This window comes from Nycticebus coucang, chromosome 21, assembly GCF_027406575.1.
Source record: "Nycticebus coucang isolate mNycCou1 chromosome 21, mNycCou1.pri, whole genome shotgun sequence".
Classification (NCBI taxonomy): domain Eukaryota; kingdom Metazoa; phylum Chordata; class Mammalia; order Primates; family Lorisidae; genus Nycticebus; species Nycticebus coucang.
In genome coordinates this window covers 32,301,660-32,328,071 of record NC_069800.1, presented here as the reverse complement: position 1 = coordinate 32,328,071, position 26,412 = coordinate 32,301,660, and the positions used below count along the sequence as shown (strand labels likewise).

The 26,412-nt window shown below is 39.2% G+C and overlaps 1 protein-coding gene across 1 annotated transcript in view; it reads left to right on the top strand.

Annotated features, from left to right (window-relative positions):
* MCM8 (minichromosome maintenance 8 homologous recombination repair factor) overlaps positions 1–26,412 on the top strand; it is a 53,531-nt gene that overhangs the window by 19,656 nt on the left and 7,463 nt on the right. The window contains exons 8-16 of the mRNA XM_053573401.1: positions 2,579–2,664; positions 8,408–8,559; positions 8,807–9,002; positions 13,038–13,068; positions 13,619–13,759; positions 16,673–16,814; positions 22,699–22,894; positions 24,734–24,953; positions 25,392–25,601. Of these exons, the coding sequence (XP_053429376.1) occupies positions 2,579–2,664; positions 8,408–8,559; positions 8,807–9,002; positions 13,038–13,068; positions 13,619–13,759; positions 16,673–16,814; positions 22,699–22,894; positions 24,734–24,953; positions 25,392–25,601 (1,374 nt within the window). The remainder of the gene's footprint in view (positions 1–2,578; positions 2,665–8,407; positions 8,560–8,806; positions 9,003–13,037; positions 13,069–13,618; positions 13,760–16,672; positions 16,815–22,698; positions 22,895–24,733; positions 24,954–25,391; positions 25,602–26,412) is intronic.

The window sequence follows — 26,412 nt, the reverse complement described above, 5'->3', positions numbered from 1 at the left end:
ATTTTTTTAAGTGTTAGGCTACACATTTTTTTTTGGCTTACTTATTTTTAACTTCCTTGGATGTTGCCAAGTTACTTTCTAGAGTATTGGTTCCAACTCACATCCCTAGTGGTAGTGGGAAGCAGTTTCCATTTCCCCATATCTTCATTAACACTTGGACTGTTAGACTTCTTAGTTTTTGAGGGTCTGGTGGGTGTAAAGTGTTATTTCATCTATGAGGTGAATTTCTGTGATTTCTGTTACAGTTGGACATCATATCTTTATTGGCCAGTTTCCTTTATTGACTTTACTATTTATGTCATCTATTTATTTTCCTGTTAGTTTGTTGATAGTTCTTTGTATATTCTAGATAGTAATTATTATTGATTACCTACATTACAGGTATCTTCTCCCAGTCTTTGGTTTGTTTCTTAACTTTGTGCAGTTTTTTGTTGTTGTACAGTTTCACATTTTGACACGATCAAATTGATCAATCTTGTCCTTCACAACTTCAACATTTTAGGCTTTGCTTAAGAAGCTCATTTTAGGCCAGATGCAGTGGCTCACGCCTGTAATCCTAGCACTTCAAGAGGCCTACACAGGAGGATTGCTTGAGCTCAGACGTTTGAGACCAGCTTAAGCAAAAAGCAAGACCCCATTTCCATTAAAATTACATAAATTAGCTGGGCATTGTGGCAAGTGCTTGTAGACTCAGCTACTTGGAAGGCTAGGGCAGGAGTATCACCTGAACCCAGGAGTTTGAGGTTGCTGTGAGCTAGCTAACATCACGGCATTCTAGCCTGAGGCAACAAAGTGAGACTCTGTCTCAAAAAAATAGAAGCCCTTTTCACTCAAGTATTATATTTTCTACATTTTGTTCTAATACTTGTGAGTTTCTTTACTTGTTTTCTACATTTGGATATTTGGCCCATCTGTAAATTAATTTGGTGACTAATATAAAACTAGGGATTTTTAAGCCAGGCTTGGTGGTGGCACACATGTAGTCCCAGCCACTGAGGAAGCTGAGGCAGGAGAATTACTTGAGAATAGAAATTTGAGACTAGCCTGTGCAACATAGTGAGACCCCCATCTCTTAAAAACAAACAAAAAACCCTCGGGATCTAATGTTTAGGTGAAAAGTCATTTGTCCTGACACCATTTATGCCCATTATTACCACAAATGTGTAAGGTGTCCCTGGTGGTACATTGAGCTTCTAAAGACAGTCTGAGTCTGTTTCATTTTATCCGTCTTGTACATACTCTAAACAGTCTTATTTATGTTGATCTTATTAAACTTTATATGGCAGGGATTTTTGCCGTTATTCTTTTCTAGAGTTGCCTTTATCAGCTATTGGACTTTAATACATTTAGCCTTTACTAAATTTTTACTTATGTAATAATTTCTTGAAAAAATTAAAATCGAAATACATTTGTAATTGAAATTTCTAGGACTTCTTTCTCTTATTGTTAGATTGTGTTAGCTTCAGCTCCTAGTTCTGAATAATTAGTGGTGTTGGTAGGTAGGTGTTATCCACTGTTTGTCCCTGCTTAAAGTTCAAGGCACAACATTTAGCTGAGAAGACAGAATTTAAATCCTGATCTAAACCGGATATTTTCTATGGACAGTTTCTCATGATTTCTGTGGTTTAGGAATTTAGAAAAAGTATTTAGCGCTCGTTCTGGGCTCTCAGTCTCTTGCGAAGTTATAATATGAAGGTGGCTGAGGACTGGCTGGGCATCTTTCTCTCTCCATGTGGTCTCCATGGGTGGGCTAGTCTGGGCTTCTCACACAAAGCAGGGCAGCTCAAGACACTCAGTCTGTTCACATGGCTGCTGACAGCTTCAAGGCAAGGAAGCTCAGTCTGTAGGCAGAAATGAGCATCACTTCTGTCACATTCTGTAGGTTACAAAGTATGGTACAAACCTGCCCAGTTTGCAGGAGAGGGGAGGCGATTAGTCTCCATCTCTTGATGGAGGAGTTTGGGAGAGTCTAAAAAGACTTGAGGGGAAATATTGTTATAATCATATTTGGAAAATACAGTTTTCCAGAGTTTCTGAATTTGTAAATGCTTCTTGAGGTCTAAACACCAAACAAGTGACTTCTGAAAATTTGAACACAGCTTGATTATACTTATGTTGAGGACTGCCTGTGTAGTAAAATAAATATTGCACCTTATAAACAGTGCAAAAGGAGGCTAGATGAGAGAACTGGGAAGTAAAGATGACCCAGGAAAGGCTTTTGAAAAGTAGAGAATTTGGAGTAGGTATATGGGACTGAACTGAGAGGAGCGGAAGACTGCAGGGGTACAGAGGAAGGATATGGTGTTTGGTGGGGAAGACAAACAAGACTCCTTGCATACCCACAGCAGGAACAATAAGAGCAGTGAGTGACAAAGGCCAGCCAGCTGGAAAGTGCCTCAAGAGCTCACAATATCATAGCAGGAAGAAATAGAAAGTCATTACAACTCTTAATGGATTTTACTTTAATAGCATGCTGAGACCAACTTTTAAAGCAATATCAAATGAAGTGTTTTACCTTGGATTTTCCTGAGGTGTGACTGTAGTTGATCAAGATCTGACTGATGTACTCTTATTGCAGTGTCCTGTGCCTGCGTGTCGGGGGAGATCCTTCACTGCTCTCCGCAGCTCTCCTCTCACAGTTACGCTGGACTGGCAGTCGATTAAGTAAGCAACCACAATGTTAAAGAAGAGGCGGGTTTTAGGTCTCTCTGAGAGACTATAATTTTACTGTGATTTTTTTTTTTATCTGAACAATGACAAAGTATATAATAGATGGATTATTTGATGATGAATTTATGTGTTGAAGTATGCCTAATAACCTTTATTTGAAATTTATTCTCTGTTGGATTCCAGAAGGGATTAAATATGCAGATATTAAGTCTGAGAAGAAGTTGAAATAATATTGATTTGAAGTTTTTAGGTAAAAAATCCCTTAGAAATAGGCATGTTTCATTTCATGGTCTGTTCATGAGGCATTTGGCATTTTACTATAGGCCTTTTTTTTTTTTTTAAAGAAGTTAGGTTTTTCTCTGTGTATTTTTGATTCAATAATTGATTAGTTTTTTTTGTGTGTGTGTGCCATAGCCAGTAACTCATCTCTAAATATAAAATAATGGGTATTTTCATTTTTTTTTTTTTTTGTTGTTGTTGTTTTTGAGACAAGTCTCACTCAGTTGCCCTGGGTAGCATGCCATGGGGTCATAGCTCACAGCAACCTCGAGCTTCTGGGTTCAACTAGTCCTCTTGCCTCTGCCTCCTGAGTAACAGGGGCCACAGGCACTTGCCATAAGGCTTGGCTAGTTTTTCTTTTTTTAGTAGACACGGGGGTCTCATTCTCGTTCAGGCTGGTGTCTAACTCCCGAGCTCGGGCAATCCACCCATCTCAGCCTCCTAGAGTGCTACGATTACCGCACCTGGCTAGATAAAGACTTTTTTTTTCTTTTTCTTCAGTTTAGCTGGGGCTGGTTTGAACCTGCCACCCTCAGTATATGGGGCCAGCGCCCTACTCACTGGGCCACAGTGAGCGCCGCCCAATAGGTATTTTCGAAGTCAGAGTGCTCTTTGGAAAACTGAAATGGTCTTAAACCTAGGAATCTAGGGAAAAGATGAGATAGCTTGCTACTAGCTAGCTTCACCCCCTCCTGCCCTGTGAAAACCAATATGAACATATTTGATAACTAATTGTACTATGCTGAGGTTTTTGCAAACACCCCATTTTATAAAAAAGGAAAGTTGAAGATTTTTCATGTGATCATGTGGCCTATGAGGAATAGAGTTAGATTTCCATCCAGGTCAGTGGGATTTCACCACTGAAGAGTGATGAGGGAGGGCATCAGAGGGAGTACAGAGTTCATAGCAGGGCATATGCAGAGAAGATTCAAGGTGATTTAACTCTGGATCTATGAACAGAATTTGGAACTATTTGGACAAAATCTCTTTTCTTTCAAGTAAAAATAGCAGATAAGAAAATAGACTTACATTTTAATTGGATTTGAATGATGATCTGCTAATATTAGGAAATCAAAGTTAGGGGAAGACAATTTTAGAAGAGGCTATTTAAGTCTTTTTCTTAAATCTTAAAGTATTGGTAGGGCTGGCCAAGGTGACTCACACCTATAATCCCAGCACTTTGGGGAGGCTGAGGTCGGTGGATTGCCTAAACTCAAGAGTTCGAGATCAGCCTGAGCAAGAGCAAGACCTCGTCTCTAAAAATAGCTGGGTATTGTGGGCACCTGTAGTCCCAGCTACTTGGAAGGCTGAGGCAAGACAATCGCTTGAGCCCAGGATTCCGAGGTTGCTGTGAGCTATGACACTACAGCATTCTACCAAGGGTGACAAAGTGAGACTCCATCTCAAAAAAGAAAGTATTGGTCAAACTCATTTTAAATGAGTTAATTATAGTAAAACTTTGACAATATAATATTACTTCACATGATTGTTTTATTGTATAGATAAAGTGACCATTTGCCTTGAAGATACCCTTCCTGCCACATGAAATAAATTCAATTTCTGGTTTTTCTGAGGCTTAGCTTGGGATGGCCATGAGGAATTAAATTATTGTTTCTCAGCTAGTGCATTGAAACATTTGGTTGTATCAAGGTGACAGCCTTATAACTGTGTATAAGAGCCTTACAGTTGCAGCAGTCTGAGTTTTAGAAGATGATCTGTTGAAAAGACTTTAGAAATTGTTTACTGGAAGTATGTTTTTACAGTGTTGATAAAAATTAGGAATACCCTAAGCATCTGAAAACAATTATTACAAGGAGCATAGTACAGTGGATTATCATGTAGTCACTAATGGTGATATAGTAAAATATTTATAAATTATAAATATATTCAATATATTCAGAATTCAGAAAATATTTTCAATATATTCAGTGATAAAGCAGGTTGTAAAATATTTTCTACTGTACAATCCTGACTTTATTTTCAAAAAATTAAACAAAAGGCTGGGTGAGGTGGCTTATGTCTATAATCCTAGCACTCTGGGAATCTGAGATGGGTGGATTGCCTGAGCTCAGGAGTTCCAGAGCAGCTTGAGACACTCTTTAAAAAAATAGCTGGGTGTTGTGGTGGGTGCCTGAAGTCTAGCTACTCAGGAAGTGAGGCAAGAAAATCACTTGAGCCTTGGAGTTTGAGGTTGCTGTGAGCTGTGACACCATGGCATTCTACCAAGGCTGAAAAGTGAAACTCTTTCTCAAAAAAAAAAAAAAAAAAAAATTTAAACAAAAACACTGGTAAAAAATACAAATACGTGTTGAGATTGTACTGTCTGGACGAGAAATCAGAGACATTGATATTTATCTGTGTTTTAAATTTTTCTAAAGGGGAAACATAGAAATACTTGTTCTTTTAATTTAAAAGAGTACAAATATATAATTTTTAAAGCAAAATGACTTTAGCATGTATCATTGTGAGACTTCTCATTCTATTCTGCCACTTTGAATGTGCATTGAAGGTGAAAGTATTGAGTAAGCAACAGGGTGTAAAGTCAAGCAGGTTGGGGGAGTCCTGATACCTGGCCATGACCTGAAGAAAACTGGGTGGTAATCTAGATGCATAAAGAATGTATTCCAAAGTTATTACCTTAATGCTCAGTGAGTGTATTTATATTATGCAGTGTAATATAAATAAAAAGGCTTTAAAGCAATACACTTAAATATTTTTAGACATTCAATCAGGGCTAGACACTGGTAGATTATGCCTGTAGTCCCAGCACTTCAAGGGACCAAGGTAGAAGGATGGTTCGAGGCCAAAGAGTTTGAGACCAGCCTTAGCAATATAGCTGAGGAACCCATTTCTACAAAAAAATTCTTAACAATCAGCCAGGTGTGGTGGCATGTGCCTATAGTCTAAGCTAAAGGGAGGCTGAGGTAGGAGGATTGCTTTTAGCCCATGAGTTCAAAGCTGCAATGAGCTGTGATAATGCCACTGGACTCCAGCCTGGGCAACACAGCAAGACCTTGTCTCTAAGGAAAAAAGTCAGGGGAATTCAATCTGTATAGAAAGCCACAGTCCCCACAACTTTCTGTTACCTTATGTATAACTCTAGGTAACATTCTTGCATCCCTTTGTTCCTTTGCTATTAGAAATATACTTCCTTTTATCTTCTCATTTCTCAGTTCTGGGTTTCTTTAACTTGTCAAGGTTTATCTTTTGTTTTCTAATGATAAATTGTTATCTTCTAGGCCTTTTTGTATATGTCATATCTAACCAAAACAATAAACAGTATTATCATGGTCATGATATAAATATTGTTTGACAAAAGACCCAGTAAGGTGATCAGATGTCAAGAAAAGGAGATGTATAGCCGGGCGTTGTGGCAGGCGCCTGTAGTCCCAGCTACTCGGGAGGCTGAGGCAAGAGAATTGCTTAAGTCCAGGAGTTGGAGGTTGCTGTGAGCTGTGTGAGGCCACGACACTCTACCGAGGGCCATAAAGTGAGACCCTGTCTCTACAAAACAAAAAAAAAAAGGAGATGTAATTTATGTCACTGGGATTTTGGGTTTTGTTTTTTTTGTGTGTGTGTGTGTGTTTTAAGAGACAGAGTCTTACTATGTTACCCTCGGTAGAGTGCCATGGCGTTACGACTCACAGCAACCTCAGACTCTTGGACTTAAGCGATTCTCTTGCCTCAGCCTCCCGAGTAGCTGGGACTACAGGTACCCGCCACAATGCCCGGCTGTTTTTTTGTTCGCAGTTGTCATTGATGTTTAGCAGGCCCAGGCCGGGCCCAAACCCACCAGCCTCGGTATATGTGGCTGGCGCCCTCTTCACTGAGCTATGGGCACCAAGCCTGTGGGGTTTTTTTTGTTGTTCCTTAAATGAAAATATGGTCCACATATCAAAATCAAATTGTCAGGAAATTTTCTTATATTCAGGATTATCACATAATTTAGCATATATATTTGGACTGTAAGTTTTTTGTTTGGCATTTTATTTTTTCTAAGATTTCTAAATGCTGGTTTTACTTCTTAGAATGTGCCTTCCTGGGCAGCGCCTGTGGCTCAGTGGGTAGGGTGCTGGCCCCATGTACCAAGGGTGGTGGGTTCGAGCCCAGCTCCAGCCAAACTGCAACAAAAAATAGCGGGGTTTTGTGGCGGGCTCCTATAGTCCCAGCTACTCGGGAGGCTGGGGCAAGAGAATCACCTAAGTCCAGGACTTGGAGGTTGCTGTGAGCTGTGTGATACCACGGCACTCTACCCAGGACAATAAAGAAAGACTCTGTCTCTACAAAAAAAAAAAAAAAGAATATGCCTTCCTGTGATTTTTACATTCTGTCTTAAATACACTATGGAATACATGGAATCTACCTTTTGTTTTATAAAAACAAAACCAAAAAAAAAAAAAAAAATGCTGCCTAAGCACTGGTCAGTCCTTCTCTAGGCCTGCAGCCCTGATTCATCCTGGGACCTGGCTTCATTGCACTGCTAGATGGACTGCACTGTTCTGTTGGGCTTTGTCTCTTCTACTTTGTAAGATTCGAATTTTGTTTTTCTAGAGAATATTCTCAAATACATTTTCAGAAAGCATGCATGAGAAGTAAAATGTTCTGGGTCCTTATGTGTCTGCAAATGTCTTTATTTAGATCTTAGCCTGGGTAAGAGTTTTCCTGGCCATTGAAGTCTGTTTTGTTATGATTTTTCATGCTATTAATGTTGGTCTGATTCTTATTCCCTTGAGGGGACTGGACTGCTCCCTTTTTTTTTTTTTTTGGCTGGGGCTGGGTTTGAACCCACCACCTCCGGCTTATAGAGCCAGTGCCCTACTCCTTTGAGCCACAGGGGCTTCCCACTTTCCCCTCTTCTGTAACCATTTTATCTGTGTTGTTCTGAAAACCGAGGGCTTATCTAGTTGTGTCCTTACCCTGCTTGAAACTGGCACATTGTTTTGTTCTGAAGTTGTCTTCAACTCTACAGTGTTTTCTTTTCTAGCACCCTGTTAGACATAGCCCTTAGATTATTATCTGCCTTAACTTTATCTCTTCCTTTCATTTTATTTGTGGTGTTTTCTAGATTTCTTTGGCTTTTTCTGGTATCCTTTCCATAAATGTATGAGATATATACACACACACACACACACATGAAATAAATTCTCCTGATTTTGCATGATTTTAGTAGCTTATTCTTGTATTATGATAGCAACATTTTCTCAAAACTCTTAGGCAGTTTTATGTTTTTAATGCCCTTCTTCTCCCTGACTTATTGCCATTTAGTCCTCAAATGTCTGATGAAAAATTTGGAGTAAGTGGTATAGAATTATTTGGAGTAAATAGTATAGATTTTCTTTGCTATTTTGTAGGTAGATGGGAGTTTTTCCTCAAGAATTCTCACCCCTAAATAAGAAGATAGGAGTTTCGACTGTCAGATTTTGCTTTATGAATATGTTTAACTTGTTTAACTTTTTAGGATTCAGGAGATGATGTCTGATGATCAACGAGAAGCAGGTCGAATTCCACGAACAATAGAATGTGAACTTGTTCATGATCTTGTGGATAGCTGTGTCCCAGGGGACACAGTGACCATTAATGGAATTGTCAAAGTCTCAAATGCTGAAGAAGGTATGGTAAAACTTTTTTCCTCATTTTGATGTCTCTCAATATAATTTGTCAATATTCATTTTTTCTCTTTTTAAGATCCTTCCGAATCTCAAATAATTCAGAGTATTCCTTGTTGCTTATCTAAGGTGAAACTTTTCCTTTAAAAAATTTATTTGTAGCTCACTCTGACTTTCTTTTACATTCTAGTTGAGTCATTGTACAGAAAATGAAAATGCCAGTTACTGTATTTAATACTTTGAATTTACAGGTTTTCGAAATAAGAATGACAAGTGCATGTTCCTTTTGTACATTGAAGCAAATTCTATTTGCAATAGCAAAGGACAGAAAACAAAGGCTTCGGAGGATGGGTGTAAGCACAGAACATTGATGGAGTTTTCCCTCAAAGACCTCTATGCCATCCAGGAAATTCAGGCTGAAGAAAACCTGTTTAAACTCATTGTCAAGTATGTATTCAGTTATCTGAACTTTTATTACATAGTCACATGCTGGGGGTGCTCTTGAATACAAGTAATAAAAAAACTAGTCAAGGGCGGCGCCTGTGGCTCAAAGGAGTAGGGCGCCGGCCCCAGATGCTGGAGGTGGCGGGTTCAAACCCAGCCCTGGCCAAAAACTGCAAAAAAAAAAAAAAAAAACTAGTCAAAATGGTTGGCTAACTGTAAGCTATGGGCCAAATCCAGCTCACCACCCATTTTGGTGTGGCCTGTGAATGAAGAATGGTTTTTATATTTTTTAATAGTTGAAAAAAATTGAAAGAATAGTTTATAACACATAAATTATATAAAAGTCATGTTTCAGCATCCATAAATAATATACTCATTTACATAGTATCTATGGCTGCTTTTGTGCTATAGTAGGAAAGCTGAGTACTTATGACAGTATTGTATATATGGCACACAGGTATTCTCAGGGATGGCTCTGGCTCTTTTTTTTTTTTTTTTGAGACGGAGTCTCGCTATGTCACCCTGGGTAGAGTGCTATGGCGTCATAGCTCACAGCAACCTCAAACTCTTGGGCTTAAGCAATTCTCTTGCCTCAGCCTCCCAAGTAGCTGAGACTACAGGCACCCACCACAACACCCAGCTATTTTTTTGTTGCAGTTGTCATTATTGTTTAGCTGACCTGGCCGGGTTCAAACCTGCCAGGCTCAGAGTGTGTGGCCAGCACCTTAACCACTGTGCTGTGGGTGCTGAGCCGGCTCTGGCTCTTTTGCAGAAAAAGTTGATCTCTATTTTAAACAATAAGAGATACTTAGAGATGTTTGTTGTATGACAGGAGAGAGAACAACAAATTCCAAAGCCATTTTGATTAGTTGTTTGTAGGATGTCATTTGTAGAGATTCAAATAGAAATCACTTAACATTCAATAAGTGTTTAATAATATTATTTGTTTCCATGCTATTGCCATGCAGTAGGAAGGAGCAAAGTAGAGGCATTTTTGCAAAAGTGGTTGACCTTTTCTTTGGAGACAAACCTAAGTGGGAATCCTGCTTTGGTCATTTACTTCTAGTGTAATCTGGAGTATGTTACTTAGTTTCTCCTTCACTTTATCATCTAAAAATGGAAATGATAAAACCTACTTCACAAGGTTGTTCTGAAGATTAAGTTTAATTAATTAACTCAACAAGCTGTAATTTTCTGTTATTTTTAAACAATTTTGGGGATGATTTTGAAGAAATAGGGGAAAACACGAGAGAATGAATAATAGATATACCTAAGAGAGGTAAAGAACAAAGATGATTTGGAAATGCATTGTATTGGAAAAATTGATCTTGTACTTTCCTGTTCACCTAGACTCTGGACTCTAAAGAGAATTTGATGCTTTGTCATTTTGTCTTTAATATGTTAATTAGCCAACTGAATGAAGAATGGCGTTCTTCTGGGGTTCTTTATCCTTAAGCCTTCAGAGACTTCTCTCTGAATAGATAGCCATCCAGACTCACCCCAGGGAACAGAATGCTTTAACCTAGGAAGGGGAGTTATCCAGGGTGAGTACTCTGAGCAGACAGCCAAGGGGCCACCCGGTTGAAGATCCAAACACCCCTTTGATTTGTTACTCCTACCAGTTAAAAAATAAATATGAACATTTTAGTGGTCCTTCTTCTGCCATGCTTACAAAAGATAAGTTAGTATGAAAAAACTTGAGTTTTTTTTTCCCATTGTTGCTTTTTTCCCCTATATTTATAATTTTAGATCAAAACTAGAATTTTTCATGGTCTTCCATTTATTAATCTAGCAGGGATTGGCAAACTAGGCAGGCTGCCTCTTTTGTAAATAAAGTTAGAGCACAGCTCCACCCAATTTATTTACATATTGTCAATAATTGCTTTTGAAAGACTTGGGACAAGACCCCCACTCTGTCCTGGGCTGACACGACCCCCAGTCAACCGCAAGAGACGACTCTTGATGCAATCAGCATGAGGGTTTTTTTTATTTTTATTCCTGCATGCCGGGGCCTAACCCGTGACTCTCTCAGGAGCCAAGGAGTTAGGCCCTGAACAGCAGATTTTACAAGCTTATAAAGGCAAAAACCACAAAGTAGGCGGGAGTAGCAGACATAGCAGGGGCTTTAACCATAAAGTAAGAGGGGGAGCAGACATAGCAGGGGCTTTAACCATAAAGTAGGAGGGGGAGCAGACATAGCAGGGGCTTTCCAGATAAGAAGAACTCTGGTTCATTATTCAACTGTCTTAAGACAAGACTAACAGTCAAATATTTGCTTGATAGTAAACATTTGCTCTAGCTCGGGGGCTATCTCCTGGAACAGTTACAAAAGGTCACATTCCTATGGTAGGGAGTGAGAGGTGGTCACATTCCTATGGTAGGGAGTAAGAGGTGGTCACATTCTCATGGTAATATTTTCTTTCACTTTCACACTACAAGCTGAGCAGGAGCAGTTGACTGAGACAGTATAGCATGCAAAGCTGAAAATATTTACTTTTCTGGCTCTTTAAGTTTATTGACCCATGCTAGATAAAATGCAGAGGGCCATGAAAGGAAAATGGAGAAGACAGTGGCAGGTTATGTTTTAGTTTCAGTTTCTTCAGCAGCAGTGATTTGGGTAAATGTAGTTTATTGGGGAGGTAGGAGAATGGGGAAGTAATAGAGAGAGAGTATTACAGACCGTCAGTGTATGGTGCCTTGGAACACTACACTGTGTAAAACTAGCCTCAGTATTTTTCCATCTAAGGGCCTAGATTCGGGGCTGCTGCCAAGGATATTAAACACCCCAGCACTTCTAGCATGCTCATCCTGCCTGCTGATGATACTTCTGTGGCCATAGAAAGCTCTTTGGCACATAGGTGCAGGTGCTTGCTAGGAAGACAGCAGTATTTATGCGGGAACATGTTAAACAGTGAGTGCCAGGGGGCTGTGGGAAGGACACCGACTTCTGTATTTATATATATTAAGATGGGATTAGGAGTCACATTTTAGTCCTGATGGTTTTTTCTTTTACCCTGTCCATTTTTGTTCCTTGTTTATGAAATTAATAAGAATAAATATATTTCTTTATATCGGTCTGACCTTTTGAAATAACTAAAGTAGATGAAATTTTATCTCATCTTAAAATATTATTTAATGAGTTCACCCTGTACCCTAAAGTGGAAGACCATGATTATGATGCATTATAAAGGCTAGTTCTGGGCTTGGCACCTGTAGCTCAAGTGGCTAAGGCACCAGCATATACACCGGAGCTGGTGGGTTTGAATCCAGCCCACATCCCGCCAAACAATGACAGCGCTAACCAAAAAAAAAAAATAGGCACTGTGGTGGGCACCTGTACTCCCAGCTACTTGGGAGGCTGAGGCAAGAGGATTGCTTAAGCCCAAGAGTTTGAGGTTGCTGTGAGCAGTGACGCCATGGCACTCTACCCAGGGTGACAGCTTGAGACCCTGTCTCAACAACAAAAAAAATAAAAAAAAAAAAAGGCTAGTTATATGAAAAGATCAACAGTGTATTTGGTTACCTTTTTTTTTTTTGAGACAGTCTCACTATGTTGCCCTCAGTAGAATGCTGTGGTGTCACAGCTCACAGCAACCTTCAACTCTTAGGCTTAAGTGATTCTCTTGCCTCAGCCTTACAAGTAGCTGCGACTACAGATGCCTGCCATAATGCCCAGCTATTTTTTGTTGCAGTTGTCATTGATGTTTAGCTGGCCCAGGCTGGGTTTGAACCCGCTAGCCCTGGTGTATGTGGCTGGTGCCATAACCATTGTGTTACGGGCACTGAGCCTATATGGTTACTTTAAGATGCTTTACAAGTATCCTATCTTCCTTATATAGGTAGTTTTTAAAACATTCTTCCCTTTATAGATTAAGCAAGAATTTTGAGGAGCTTACTCAAAATTCAGGGGATAGAAATATTTTATGTTTGTCTTTTTTCTCATGCTACATAAAGGAAGTTAAACAAACTGTAAAGTGGATCTTCTAATAGAACAATGAAGTATAAGTTAGAGTTTATAAGTTGTATTCTGTTTTTCAGCTCGCTTTGCCCTGTCATTTTTGGTCATGAAGTAAGTATTTCACTTCATCTTCACTCAGAAACCATGCATATCATATAAAGTTGGCAAAAAAACATAAAGACTTTTCAAACATAGGAAATTTCTGTTGGCCATTCATTCATATTTTCACATGAATCTTTATTCTTCATAAATGAGTGAGTGATATTAAGGATATACTATAGTCCCTTATAAGAAAAAGTGCCTGCCAATTAAAGTTAATAGAAATGGCCTTCTTTAAAACTGACTGAATACTGTCGATGTTAAAGCAGAAACTAACAAATATTTATTTTTGTGGAATGAATGGCCTGTCGGTCACAGTAATTTTTAAGGCACTTCTCTGATCTTACATGTATTCGTGTTTTTGCTGTTTAATCATTTACATTATAGAAGTTTATTTTTAGACTTTTCTGGGAAAAAAATTAAAGTTCAGTCATGCTTTAAAAGAAAATTACCCAAACAAATCAATATTGTAAACACTGAAGGGGAACACCCCTTTTGCCAGTCATCTTTATGTTTTTCTCACTTCTGTTTCTTACCCTCTTTCTCTTCTTTCACCCTTGAGCTTGTTAAAGCAGGTTTGGCGTTAGCACTCTTTGGAGGAAGTCATAAATATGCAGATGACAAAAACAGAATTCCAATTCGAGGAGACCCACACATCCTTGTTGTTGGAGATCCAGGCTTAGGAAAGAGTCAGATGCTGCAGGTAGCCACTCGGTCATTTAGTATTTGGCCTTTTGCTTATTAAATGCATGAATAATTCATAAGTGAATTTTCTTAAAGCATGTAGTATTTATGTTCCAGAGGATAAAATTTGGTTGTATAAGTGGACTTTGTGTTAGTCATATGTAACTTGTATCTGACCATATTTTTAATTTCAGCCAGTTTCCTTCGCACAGGCTGCACTGACATCCTGGTTGAGACAGAAATTGTATAATAAAACATTAACCATTTCCCTTACCCCTTTTTGTATCCAGCATTGTGTCCAGACTGCTAGTTGTCATATTCCTCTTTTTTTTTTTTTTTGAGATTTTAATTCTACTACTAGTCTTTATTGTTGTGACATGACTTCACCTATGAACAGAATAGTTTAAGGAAGTAAAACAGGGTGACCCATTCTTTTTTTTCACATAAATAATGTAAACTCTGTATTGGGCTTTAAGAACAGTCTGATAAAGGTGTGAGATCTGTCTGTATACATCTCTGCTGTTTCTAAGTCCAAAGCAAGACAACTTCCATGACCAGTCAGTTTTGATCCCAAAGAAGATTCTGCTTCTGATTAGAGCCTCGTGGTGTTCCTCTCCTAGGTTCATGATGGCTCCAGAAGGTGCTACTTGTCGGAATGCTTATGGTTTTCTCAGACTGACAGCTGGTGAGCCAGCCATAATGTCCTTTCTAAGAATGCCCATGAAGTCCCCTCCCCACCTTTATGTAGTATGGAAAATATGACCAGACCAGGGGCTCTCAGGTCCTTTGGTTAATTGTAGTCCTATGGCTACTAAATCTTTGTCCCAAGTGGAGACCCTGGCTGTACATCAGAATCCCCTTTGGAGCTCTTTGTAAAGACTGTGGCCTGCCCCAAGTGAGTGGAATTTAGAATATCCCAGTTAAGGTCCTAGTGTCTGTACATGTATAACTCTCCACAGGTGACTCTGATGTTTAGCTAGGTTTGAGGACTGTTTTGATTTTGTCACTTTGTGATAAACCCACAATGCTTCATGTGTGAGTCACTCTTTATTCCCTGTGGTTGGCTGTTAAACCAGTCGTCATTTTAAATTTCTAATTTGACATTTGATCTATGTTGGGTTCCTTTTGGCTAGCTGGGCCTACTTTTTTAAAAATAAATTTTTATTTCAAGCCCTTGATAAAAGTATGACAATTGAGACACAGTACCCAGCTGTAGGTGAAACAAAGTTCGTAATAAAAATGAAAAGAGGATCCTTAGAATATGTAGAGAAAGGTACCTGTTACAGCTCTCTTTTCTGTCTTTTGAAGCAGTGTGTGTGTGTTGGGGGGGCTTTGGAATTAATGTATTATGTATTAATACTAATATGATCCCTACAGTGTTTGATTATCTTTACAAATAAATTTTTTAATATATATGTTGCTTATATAAAACTTTCTCACTCTATTTTTTTTTTTGTGGTTTTTGGCCAGGGCTGGGTTTGAACCCACCACCTCCAGCATGTGGGACCAGCACCCTACTCCTTGAACCACAGGTGCCGCCCTTTTTTTTTTTTAATTTAAGTAATACCTTTTGGCAAATAATGGTTCCAAAATACATCTCATGGTATTGAAAAGGATTACATTGGCAGTTTTTCTTAATTTTCAAACCTGGAATAATGCTTTTCAAACCTTGGCCCAATTAAAAATAGAAGCCATAGGGCCGCACCTGTGGCTCAGTGAGTAGGGTGCCGAGGGTGGTGGGTTTGAACCCAGACCCCGCCAAACTGCAACAACAACAACAAAAAAATAGTCGGGCATTGTGTCGGGCGCCTGTGGTCCCAGCTAACTTGGGAGGCTGAGGCAAGAGAATTGCCTAAGCCCAAGAGCTGGAGGTTGCTGTGAGCTGTGACGCCACGGCACTCTACTGAGGACAACAAAGGAGACTCTGTCTCTAAGAAAAAAAAAATAGAAGCCATAATATACAGGAAATTAAACATTGTAAACAGTAGAGAGTATGGCGTGTAAGCCCCACTAAACGGGGTGGGGCTAAAAAATTTGGCTAACACTAGCAGGTATGAGCCTTTACCTTATGATAGTTAATCCTGTTTTCCTTATACTACTGTTAGAGTAGTGTAAGGTTTCTCAGAAAGACTAACAAATAAGGAGTTATAAGTAACAAAAATAATGATAGTTATTCCTTTTTGAGCCAGCATCATAGGGTCACTGGAGGTGCGCACTGCACATGTCAAGAGTATGCTATTGCCATAGTCAGCAGTGTGAACAATTCCCTGGAATCTGGCAGTACACAGCCATATACAGACGCTTTACATTGGGTACTTATTATGTGCCAGGCTACGTGCCTACGTACATAATTCTATTTATTCTTTAGGGGAGTACTGTGGGAAAGCATAAGGAAGCCAGGCTCAGAGAAGTCTGAACCACACAGCTGGTACATGGTAGCGCGCCCACAGGTCTGCCGAGCTCCAGAAAGCCATGGTTTTCACTGTTGTGCTATTTATTTTTCTGACCTGTGATAATTCATCTGCTCATAAGGTGAGCATGTACTGAATCATTTTATTACCTATAATTTAAAGCCTTGAAGACTTTGAAATTAAAATTGGTACCCATGTTTTTGCTACATGAGCTTGAAAATAAAGCAGAAAATGGAATTGTGTTGAATATTCATGTGACCACAGACTCAAGTGAGATTTGTTGGGTTTGATCAAATCCTGGCTTACAGCTTCATAGTTGTGTAGTTCCTATTCACTCTTGATAGGCCTTTATCAGGTAAACAGGATATAATACCTTCTTCTTGGGGTGGTGGTGAAAATTGTACAGTAGAGCTCTTAGAAGAATATCTGTCAAATGGCTAACCTTTGTGAACAATTACTATTATAGTAGCATTTGTTTCCCTTTTACCTTGGATGATTCTCTTAAACTTTTGTTTCCTTAGGCAGTATGCAGTGTTGCTCCGCGTGGTGTGTATGTGTGTGGTAATACCACGACCACCTCTGGCCTGACTGTAACTCTTTCAAAAGATAATTCCTCTGGGGATTTTGCTTTGGAAGCTGGTGCCCTGGTACTTGGTGATCAAGGTAAGAAACCAAAGGGAATAATCGGTGATTTGGGGGCTTTTTTTTTGAAGCCTTTTCCTTTTCAGTTAATTTCTTTACATTCGGTTCAAGAGACATTTAGACAACACAGTCTTAACCAGTGAATTGACAATGTCAGAAATAATAATCAGAAATGCAGTACTATCATTTTTATTTATACTACAGGAAGCTGGTACTTAATATCATTCATTTTCAGAGTCTTATAGTAGATTCAATAATATGTAAACATCGAGTAGAATATGTATAGCTCCCTACACTTTCCGTTACATTGCCACCCATCATATTTGTGATCATTTGTTTTAACTTCTGTTTTGAAGCTTTATATGATAGTAAGCTCCCTGCAAGGTGTGATTTAGATGTCTTGTTGACTGTTGTGTTTCCATTGCCTAGTACATAAGTTCACAGTAAGTATTGGTTGAATGTATTACCATTATTTAGCTTGGAATAGTTCTTGGTAACTTGGGACTGGAGAGTAGGTGGATGCCATCATTTGCTTGCGGAAGACTTGCAGTAACAGATTAGAGCTGTTACTTTAGAGTAATTGTTATGCTGTCTTTTAACCCACCTTATTGGAGTTTTTTTTTTTTTTTTCCTCCAGGATTTGAGTGATTTCTTTTATAAGAAATCTAGCTGTAGGACTCAGCTAGAAGGGATTTCCTTGGGATTTGCTAACTAAGTTTCACTTAGTGATACTTTAACCTTATTGAAGAAACATGTTAGTATGCATGTGTCAGGCAGTGCCCAGATTCCAGTCTAATTGAGGGCATCATCCCTTTCAGTTTGCCAGTGATTCCTACATATCTTTTTAAAAAACGTTTCACTATGTTTTATTTTTCATTCTATGTCTTAAGTGATTTTTTATTTTTTTGAGACAGAGTCTCAAGCTGTTCCCCTGGGTAGAGTGCTGTGGTGTCACAGCTCACAGCAACCTCCAACTCCTGGGCTCAAGCAATCCTCTTGTCTCAGTTTTTCTATTTTTAGTAGAGACAGGGTCTCAGTATTGCTCAGGCTGTTTTTGAACTCTTGAGCTCAAGCAATCCACCTGCCTCGGCCTCCCAGAGTGTTAGGATGAGCCACTGTGCCCGGCTAATTCTCACATTTCTAAACCCAGTACCTGACAGTCACTTTTTTTTCTTTTTTTTAATTGAGACAGAGTCTCACTTTGCCACCCTCTGTAGAGTAGCTTAGCATCATAGCTCATAGCAGCCTCAAACTCTTGGCTCAAGCAATTCTCTTGCCTCAGCCTTCCTAGTAGCTGGGACTACAGGCACCCACCACCATGCCCAGCAAATTTTCTTTTTTGTTTAGTAGGCTCAGGCCGGGTTCAAACCCACCAGCCCTGGTGCATGTGGCCGGAGCCCTAACCACTGAGCTATGGGCACCCAGTCCTGACATTCACATTTGACACAGTTGATCACTCCTCCTCTTTGAAGCACTTGAAGCTCTCCTAGGTTTCAGGGCCACCACATTCCGGGTTTCTTCTTACTTCACTCAGCGTCCCTTCTCAGTCTTTGCTGGTTTGTCTCCTTAACCACTTACCTGTTGGTACCAGGTGCTTAGTTTGGGGGCCTTTTGTCTTATAGGTCCACACTTCACCTTCTTTGTGATCTTACATAGTTTAATGTCTTTACCTCTCTATCTGCTAAAAATTCCCAAATTTGAGATCTCTCTTGCCTTGAACTCCAGACACATATTTCTTTCTCTTTTTTTCTTTTTTTTTTTATTGTTGGGGATTCATTGAGGATACAAGAAACCAGGTTACACTGATTGCATTTGTTAGGTAAAGTCCCTCTTACAATCCTGTCTTGCCCCCAAAAGGTGTGGCACACACCAAGGCCCCACCCCCCTCCCTCTTTCCCTCTCTCTGCTCTTCCTTTCCCCACCCCTCCCTCCTTCTTTCTCTCTCTGCTCTCCCCTTCTTCCACCCCCACCGTTGTCCTTAATTGTCCTCATATCAAAATTGAGTACATAGGATTCATGCTTCTCCATTCTTGTGATGCTTTACTAAGAATAGTGTGTTCCACTTCCATCCAGGTTAATACAAAGGATATAAAGTCTCCATTTTTTTTTTTTTTTTTATAGAGACAGAGTCTCACTTTATGGCCCTTGGTAGAGTGCCATGGCATCACACAGCTCACAGCAACCTCCAGCTCCTGGGCTTAAGCGATTCTCTTGCCTCAGCCTCCCAAGTAGCTGGGACTACAGGCGCCCGCCACAACGCCCAGCTATTTTTTTTTTTTTGGTTGCAGTTCAGCCAGCGCCGGGTTTGAACCCGCCACCCTCGGTAAATGGGGCCGGTGCCTTACCAACTGAGCCACGGGCGCCGCCCAAGTCTCCATTTTTTTAATGGCTGAATAGTATTCCATGGTGTACATATACCACAGCTTGTTAATCCATTCCTGGGTTGGTGGGCATTTAGGCTGTTTCCACATTTTGGCGATTGTAAATTGAGCTGCAGTAAACAGTCTAGTGCAAGTGTCCTTATGATAAAAGGATTTTTTTCCTTCTGGGTAGATGCTCAGTAATGGGATTGCAGGATCAAATGGGAGATCTATCTTGAGTTCTTTAAAGGTTCTCCATACTTCCTTCCAAAAAGGTTGTATTAGTTTGTGGTCCCACCAGGAGTGTAAAAGTGTTCCCTTCTCTCCACATCCACGCCAGCATCTGCAGTTTTGAGATTTTGTGATGTGGGCCATTCTCACTGGGGTTAGATAGTATCTCAGGGTGGTTTTGATTTGCATTTCTCTAATAAATAGGGATGATGAGCATTTTTTCGTATGTTTATTAGCCATTTTTCTTTCTTCTTTAGAGAAGGTTCTATTCCTGTCTCTTGCCCATTGATATATGGGATTGTTGGCTTTTTTCATGTGGATTAATTTGAGTTCTCTATAGATCCTAGTTATCAAACTTTTATCTGATTGAAAATATGCAAATATCCTTTCCCATTGTGTAGGTTGTCTCTTTGCTTTGGTTGTTGTCTCCTTAGCTGTACAGAAGCTTTTCAGTTTAATGAAGTCCCATTTGTTATTTTTGTTGTTGTTGCAATTGCTACAGCAGTCTTCTTCATGAAGTCTTTCCCCAGGCCAATGTCTTCTAATGTTTTTCCTGTGCTTTCTTTGAGGATTTTTATTATTTCATGCCTTAAATTTAAGTCCTTTATCCATCTTGAATCAATTTTTGTGAGTAGAGAAAGGTGTGGGTCCAGTTTCAGTCTTTTACATGTAGACATCCAGTTCTCCCAGCACCATTTATTGAATAGGGAGTCTTTCCCCCAAGGTATGTTCTTGTTTGGTTTATCGAAGATCAGGTGGTTGTAAGATGTTAGTTTCATTTTTTGGTTGTCTATTTGATTCCAAATGTCTATGTCTTTACTTTTGCAGGCACATATTTCTTAATGTCTGCACAGGAGCCTGACTTTGCTCCTCCCCTATCCCCACCTCTGAGGAACTATACTAGTAATCTTGAGAATTTCTAATAAAGCCATCAGTGGGCAGCCTAGGGAAAGTTGAGATAAGCCTTCGGGTCCTCCACTGCTAAGATGTTAGCACAGGCAGGGAAGGCTCAGCACATTTAACAGCAGGGGCAGGCTAAAGCACAGGGCTCTCTTGTCGTGAACATGGGACACATTCCTAATGGAAAGGGAAGAGAGATCAGCAAGAAGGGGTGGACAGAGTTCAGCAAGACCCCCCTTGCTTCCTGTTTCTAGATCCTTGAGTTACAAAATAGCAGGGTAATACCTAACCTTCAAATGGTAGCTAGACAGGAAAAAATGGGTCAAAATTACAATGGGCAAAGTTTATTGACAAGAATTCATGTGCACTGTGTCAGAGAAGATAGGTTTAGACAGACCAGACATCATTAACAATGAACAAGGCAAGGAGACAACATGACAGAGAAAAGTGTAACATGTGTCATAAAAGTACTGACAGTCCAGACAAAATTATAATCCAAGAAACAAATGGAAATTTCCCCCAAGTGTTTTAAGAGTTTAATGAGAGCATGAATTTAATGAAATAACTCAAAACAAGAGGAGATGATGAGGATACTAGAGATGACAAGTTGATGACTAACACCACTATTATAAAACTAATATATAGGCTGAGTGCGGTAGCTCACTCCTATACTCCCAGCACTTTGGGAGGCCAAGCAGGAGGATCGCTTCAGGCCAGGAGTGTAAGACCCTTGGCTAACATACCAAGACTCTGTCTCTACTAAACAATAAAAGATTTGCCAGGAGTGGTGCCACCTGGCTGTAGTCTCAGCTACTCGGGAGGCTGAGGTATGAGAATCGCTTAAACTCAGTAGATCAAGGTTATAGTGAGCTATGATCAGGTCACTGCACTCCAGCCTGGGCAACAGCACAAAACCCTGTCTCCAAAAATAAAAATTAAAAATAAAGGCTAATATTGAAAATTGACCCTGCTGTATGAGAAATTATGGATAGAGAAGAAGGACTTGAGATAATCACAGTAAGTGCAAAAGAAAAGAACAAAACTTAAAATAATTGGAGGGGCAATAGTAGACATAGAGAACAAAGGAAATTAAACATAAGGATAATTGGTTCCAAGAAGTAGAGAACCCAAAACTGAAGCTGGGCATGGTGGAGCGTGCCTGTAGTCCTGCCTGCTCGGGGATGAGGCAGGAGGATTGCTTGAGCCCAGAAGTTCCAGGCTATATTGAGCTATGATAGTATCACTACATTCCAGCCTGGGCAACACAGCGAAACCCTGCCTCTAAAAACAATAAAGTGAGAACCTCAAAATGGAACCAGAAAGAGATAAAAGAAAATCTGCTTGAAATAAGCAAAACTAATCGGCAATTATTTTCCATGTATGCCTCTGAGCTAGCAAGGCTTACTTAGGTGTAAAGTAGGTAGAGAGTAGTTCCCCACTGTATTGCCCTTGAGAGGTGATCAAGTGCTCAACTGATTGATATGGGTATCAGGGAGGACAAATATTAAAAGGTAATGTTAGAGAATCTCCAATAACTTGTGGGTTAGATATAACATCCAGGGCACAAGCTAATGCCTTCTGTCAGCAGTGGCACTTCGTATTATGTTTAAAGAAGTTACATGATTTCCCTGCAAGTTTGCAGTCAGTACCTGGGATTGCTGAGACCTGCACTCAGCACTCGAGTCTTTGGACTTTACAGCCCATACTTTTCCTCCCTAATCATGCCATCCTGTGGTTCCTCCAATACCTAGCTCAGATAGCACCTTGTTCTTAAAACCTTTCCAGATTTCTCCTTCCTCATTTAACTTCCTCCCATCCTAGAAAACTAATATAGTTAAGCAAATTTCTTTCAGTTTTTGAAATATATTTCTTGAATATATACAGAAGGTGCTAAAAAAATGTATACACATTTTAAGAAAGGGAAAAACTATTAAAATTGTAAAACCAACATATACTGATAAGATGACTGCAAGTCACGTTGAGCATCTCTTACAATTGCAAAAGTCAAACGTGACTTGAGTATTACAGTTTAATACCTTTTTTCCTTTCTTAAAATGTATATACATTTTTTTGGCATTCTCTGTGTGTGTGCGTGTGTATACATCTTATCTCAGTTGTTTGAATTTAAATCCTTAATCATTTTGAGGGTCACTCTTACCTCTTCAATTTTGTAACCCTTGGAAAATAGTGCCTTACCTGTGAAAATTGCTAAGTGAATAAATATTATGCAAAACTTACTTAAATAAGACAAGTGTATTATTTGCTGTAAAACAAGCAGCAACTCTCCCTTGTACGACATTTTATAATTTTAACTGGAAAGAATTTTTTATTATGGAACACTTTCTGTCCTATAAAATTTGGAACTTGACAAAATGAAAACTGGTTGTATTTGTATCATTCTATTGTGATTATAGGTATTTGTGGAATAGATGAATTTGATAAGATGGGGAATCAACATCAAGCTTTGTTAGAAACCATGGAACAGCAAAGTATTAGTCTTGCTAAGGCTGGTGTGGTTTGCAGCCTTCCTGCAAGAACTTCCATTATTGCAGCTGCAAATCCAGTCGGAGGACACTACAATAAAGCAAAAACAGTTTCTGAGAATTTGAAGTAAGTCCCCTCAAATGTTTATACTTTTAAGATATTGAATCAATAAGAAAAAGATAATTGAGGACGTAAATAGTTCACAGAAGATACAAGTATCCAATAAATGTACAAAAGTATGCTTAACCACTGCAAATTAAAAATACCATTGAGGTCTACAAAATTGGCAAACATTTTAAATATTAATAATCATTATTGGCAAAGGAGTGGGGAAATTGGTTCTCACACAATTTAGTATTTTGAAGAACAACTTGGTGTGTTTATCATAATTTTAAATGTGCATTCCATTTGTTCTAACCATTCTGCTTTTAGGAATCCTATTCACAGAGATAGGCACACCAAGTACACAAAGATATGTTTACAGTATGGGTACTGTATCATTACCAAAAATTGGAAACAACTGAAAACTATAGGAAGACTATACAGTGGAAAGAAAGTAACAATTATGAGTGTGAGAATGCGTTTGTATGTACTGATAGGGAACATGTCTGTTTTACAGTTAAGTGAGGAGAACACATTATATACTTTATGTGGAATGATCCTATATTTTTCCACAATGTTTATATCTATATGCTTTCTCTTCTAATTCACTTTGTACAGGTTGGACAAATATATGGGAAAGGAAAAATAAATTTAAGTAATGCAAAAGTGAGAACCTTAAGTCTAGTGGAGGAAAAACAAAAATTTCCTAATGTTTACTAATTTATACATTTTATAGAAATAGTGTTTGATGGACAGTAAAATATACTTGTAAATTTGGATGTATTTCTGTACCATCACCAAAAAGGTCAACATACTAGTTACGAAGTGCTTGATTGCGAAGATCAGAAAGATCTATTAACAAAAATCTGGGGCAGGTTGGGCGGCGCCTGTGGCTCAGTGAGCAGGGCGCCGGCCCCATATACCCAGGGTGGCGGGTTCAAACCCAGCCCCCGCCAGACTGCAACAAAAAAATAGCTGGGCGTTGTGGCGGGCGTCTGTAGTCCCAGCTACTCGGGAGGCTGAGGCAGGAGAATCGCCCAAGCCCAGGAGTTGGAGGTTGCTGTGAGCTGTGTGACGCCACGGCACTCTACCGAGGGCAATAAAGTGAAACTCCTCTGTCTCTACAAAAAAAAAAAAAAAATCTGGGGCAGGGCGGTGCCTGTGGCTCAAGGAGTAGGGCGCCGGTCCCATATGCCGGAGGTGGTGGGTTCAAACCCAGCCCCAGCCAAAAAACCACACACAAAAAAAAATCTGGGGCACTTGGTTTTTACTGGTGTCTTAAACTTACTTTGGGACCTTGTTCAAATTCTTTAATCATTCTGAATCTTAATTTTTGTGTCTCAAATAGAGGAGTTATCTGGATTGGTAGGTTTAGAGAAGATAGCTAAATGTAACACAGCATTTTTATTTTCAAGTAGATGCCTTTTTGTAAAAAAGTAGGCTTTTTGCTTCTAAATGGGATATAGGTGCTTTGAGAGACTCAATGTTTTTGGTCAAACAACAGATAGAAAATATTAAGAACTACACGACTAGATAACTTCTGATATATTATGCAGCATTTTTGTCAGTTAGTGATGATAGAGCATTAAGAAGAATTCAGTGGTTTTGATTGTATGAGAAAGGGACATGTCCTCAACCTACCCAGGGAAGTACATGTAATTCTTGTGTACACATTGAAGGGAGTTGGCCTGGGTGGATATATGTCTGCAAACAAGCTATTTGCTTATTTCTTTAACCTAAATCTTGGGATTTTTTTTTTTTTTTGAAGTTTTACATGGAATGTAAGTAGTAAACAAATGAGTGAAGTTTCTCTATTTTTCTGTTATTCCAACCACTGTTTCTTCTTTCTTTCATGCTTATTAGAATGGGGAGTGCCCTACTATCAAGATTTGATTTGGTCTTCATTCTGTTAGACACCCCAAATGAGCATCATGATCATCTACTCTCCGAACACGTGATTGCAATAAGAGCTGGAAAGCAAACAACTGTTAGCAGTGCTAGAGTACCTCATGTGAGCAGTCAAGAGTCCAATACTTCTATACTTGAAGTGATTTCTGAGAAACCATTATCAGAAAGATTAAAGGTATCCTGTTTCTTCTCCTTAATCATTCACTTTTGTTCTGCTTGAATGTCAAAGCTCATATGTGGTTTATTGTAGAGCAGTAGCATATACAAGTTTTCACACCAAAATTTTTTATAATATGATACTAGAGTTTATGTAAATTTCATTTGAAATAATTTAAGTCAGAGACATCTTGGCAGCAAGGGAGATGACAAGATCAGGAATATAGCACAGCCAAGCCTCACAGTACAGGGACAGACACACACTACAGAGAAAATAATAATAATAAGAAGAAGAATAATAATAATAATTTAAGTCAGAACAAGAGTTACAACTACAGTGTGATATTTATTTGGAGAATCTCTTTGAATTTTATATTTATATAAACAAGTAATTTTAGCAGAAAGATTTTATTTGCTACTGATCCTTGAACTCTTGGACCTTCTTATCATGCTTTAGGTGGTTCCTGGAGAAATAATAGATCCCATTCCCCACCAGCTGCTGAGAAAGTACATTGGCTATGCTCGGCAGTATGTCTACCCAAGGCTATCCACGGAAGCTGCACAAGTTCTTCAAGACTTTTACCTGGAGCTCCGGAAACAGAGTCAACGGTTAAATAGCTCCCCAATCACCACTAGGCAGCTAGAATCTTTGATTCGTCTAACAGAGGTTTATTTTTATGATCATACATTTTTGGCTTAAAGAAGGGGCAATATGATTTCTCTTTTGAACAATTTTAGGTATAATTGACTCAGTTTTTCTTCTCACTGAGTAAAATTAAAGATGGATGAAAGTTTTTTTTTTTTTTTGTAGAGACAGAGTTTCACTTTATGGCCCTCGGTAGAGTGCCGTGGCCTCACACAGCTCACAGCAACCTCCAACTCCTGGGCCCAAGAGATTCTCCTGCCTCAGCCTCCCAGGCAGCTGAGACTACAGGCGCCCGCCACAACGCCCGGCTATCTTTTGGTTGCAGTTTGGCCGGGGCCGGGCTTGAACCCACCACCCTTGGTATATGGGGCCAGCGCCCTACCGACTGAGCTACAGGCGCCTCCCGGATGAAAGTTTTTTAAAATATAAGGTCTTATCTGTAACATGTCAAAGAGTAACTCTTTCTGGGTCCATGACCACTTTCTATGCAACTTTTTTTTTTTTTTTTTGTCCTTTTAATGACTTTTGGAAATTCCTGGACTATCTGCAGAATGATTAGGTCAACTAGGATTCTGGGATTCCAATTCCAAGTTGAATTTTTGGGATATAGAATGGTGTCAAATATCTTGAGTATGTGATTTGATTACATAACAGATCTGTAAGGATGGTGCCTGTGTTCTAATAGCAATATTAACTCTTCACAGTTATAGAATGTGAAGAAAACTGCAGCACTTAAAATTAGCTGGGTCAGAATATGGCATTCCTAAAATCTAATTTTTTTTTTTTTTTTTTTTGTAGAGACAGAGTCTCACTTTATGGCCCTCGGTAGAGT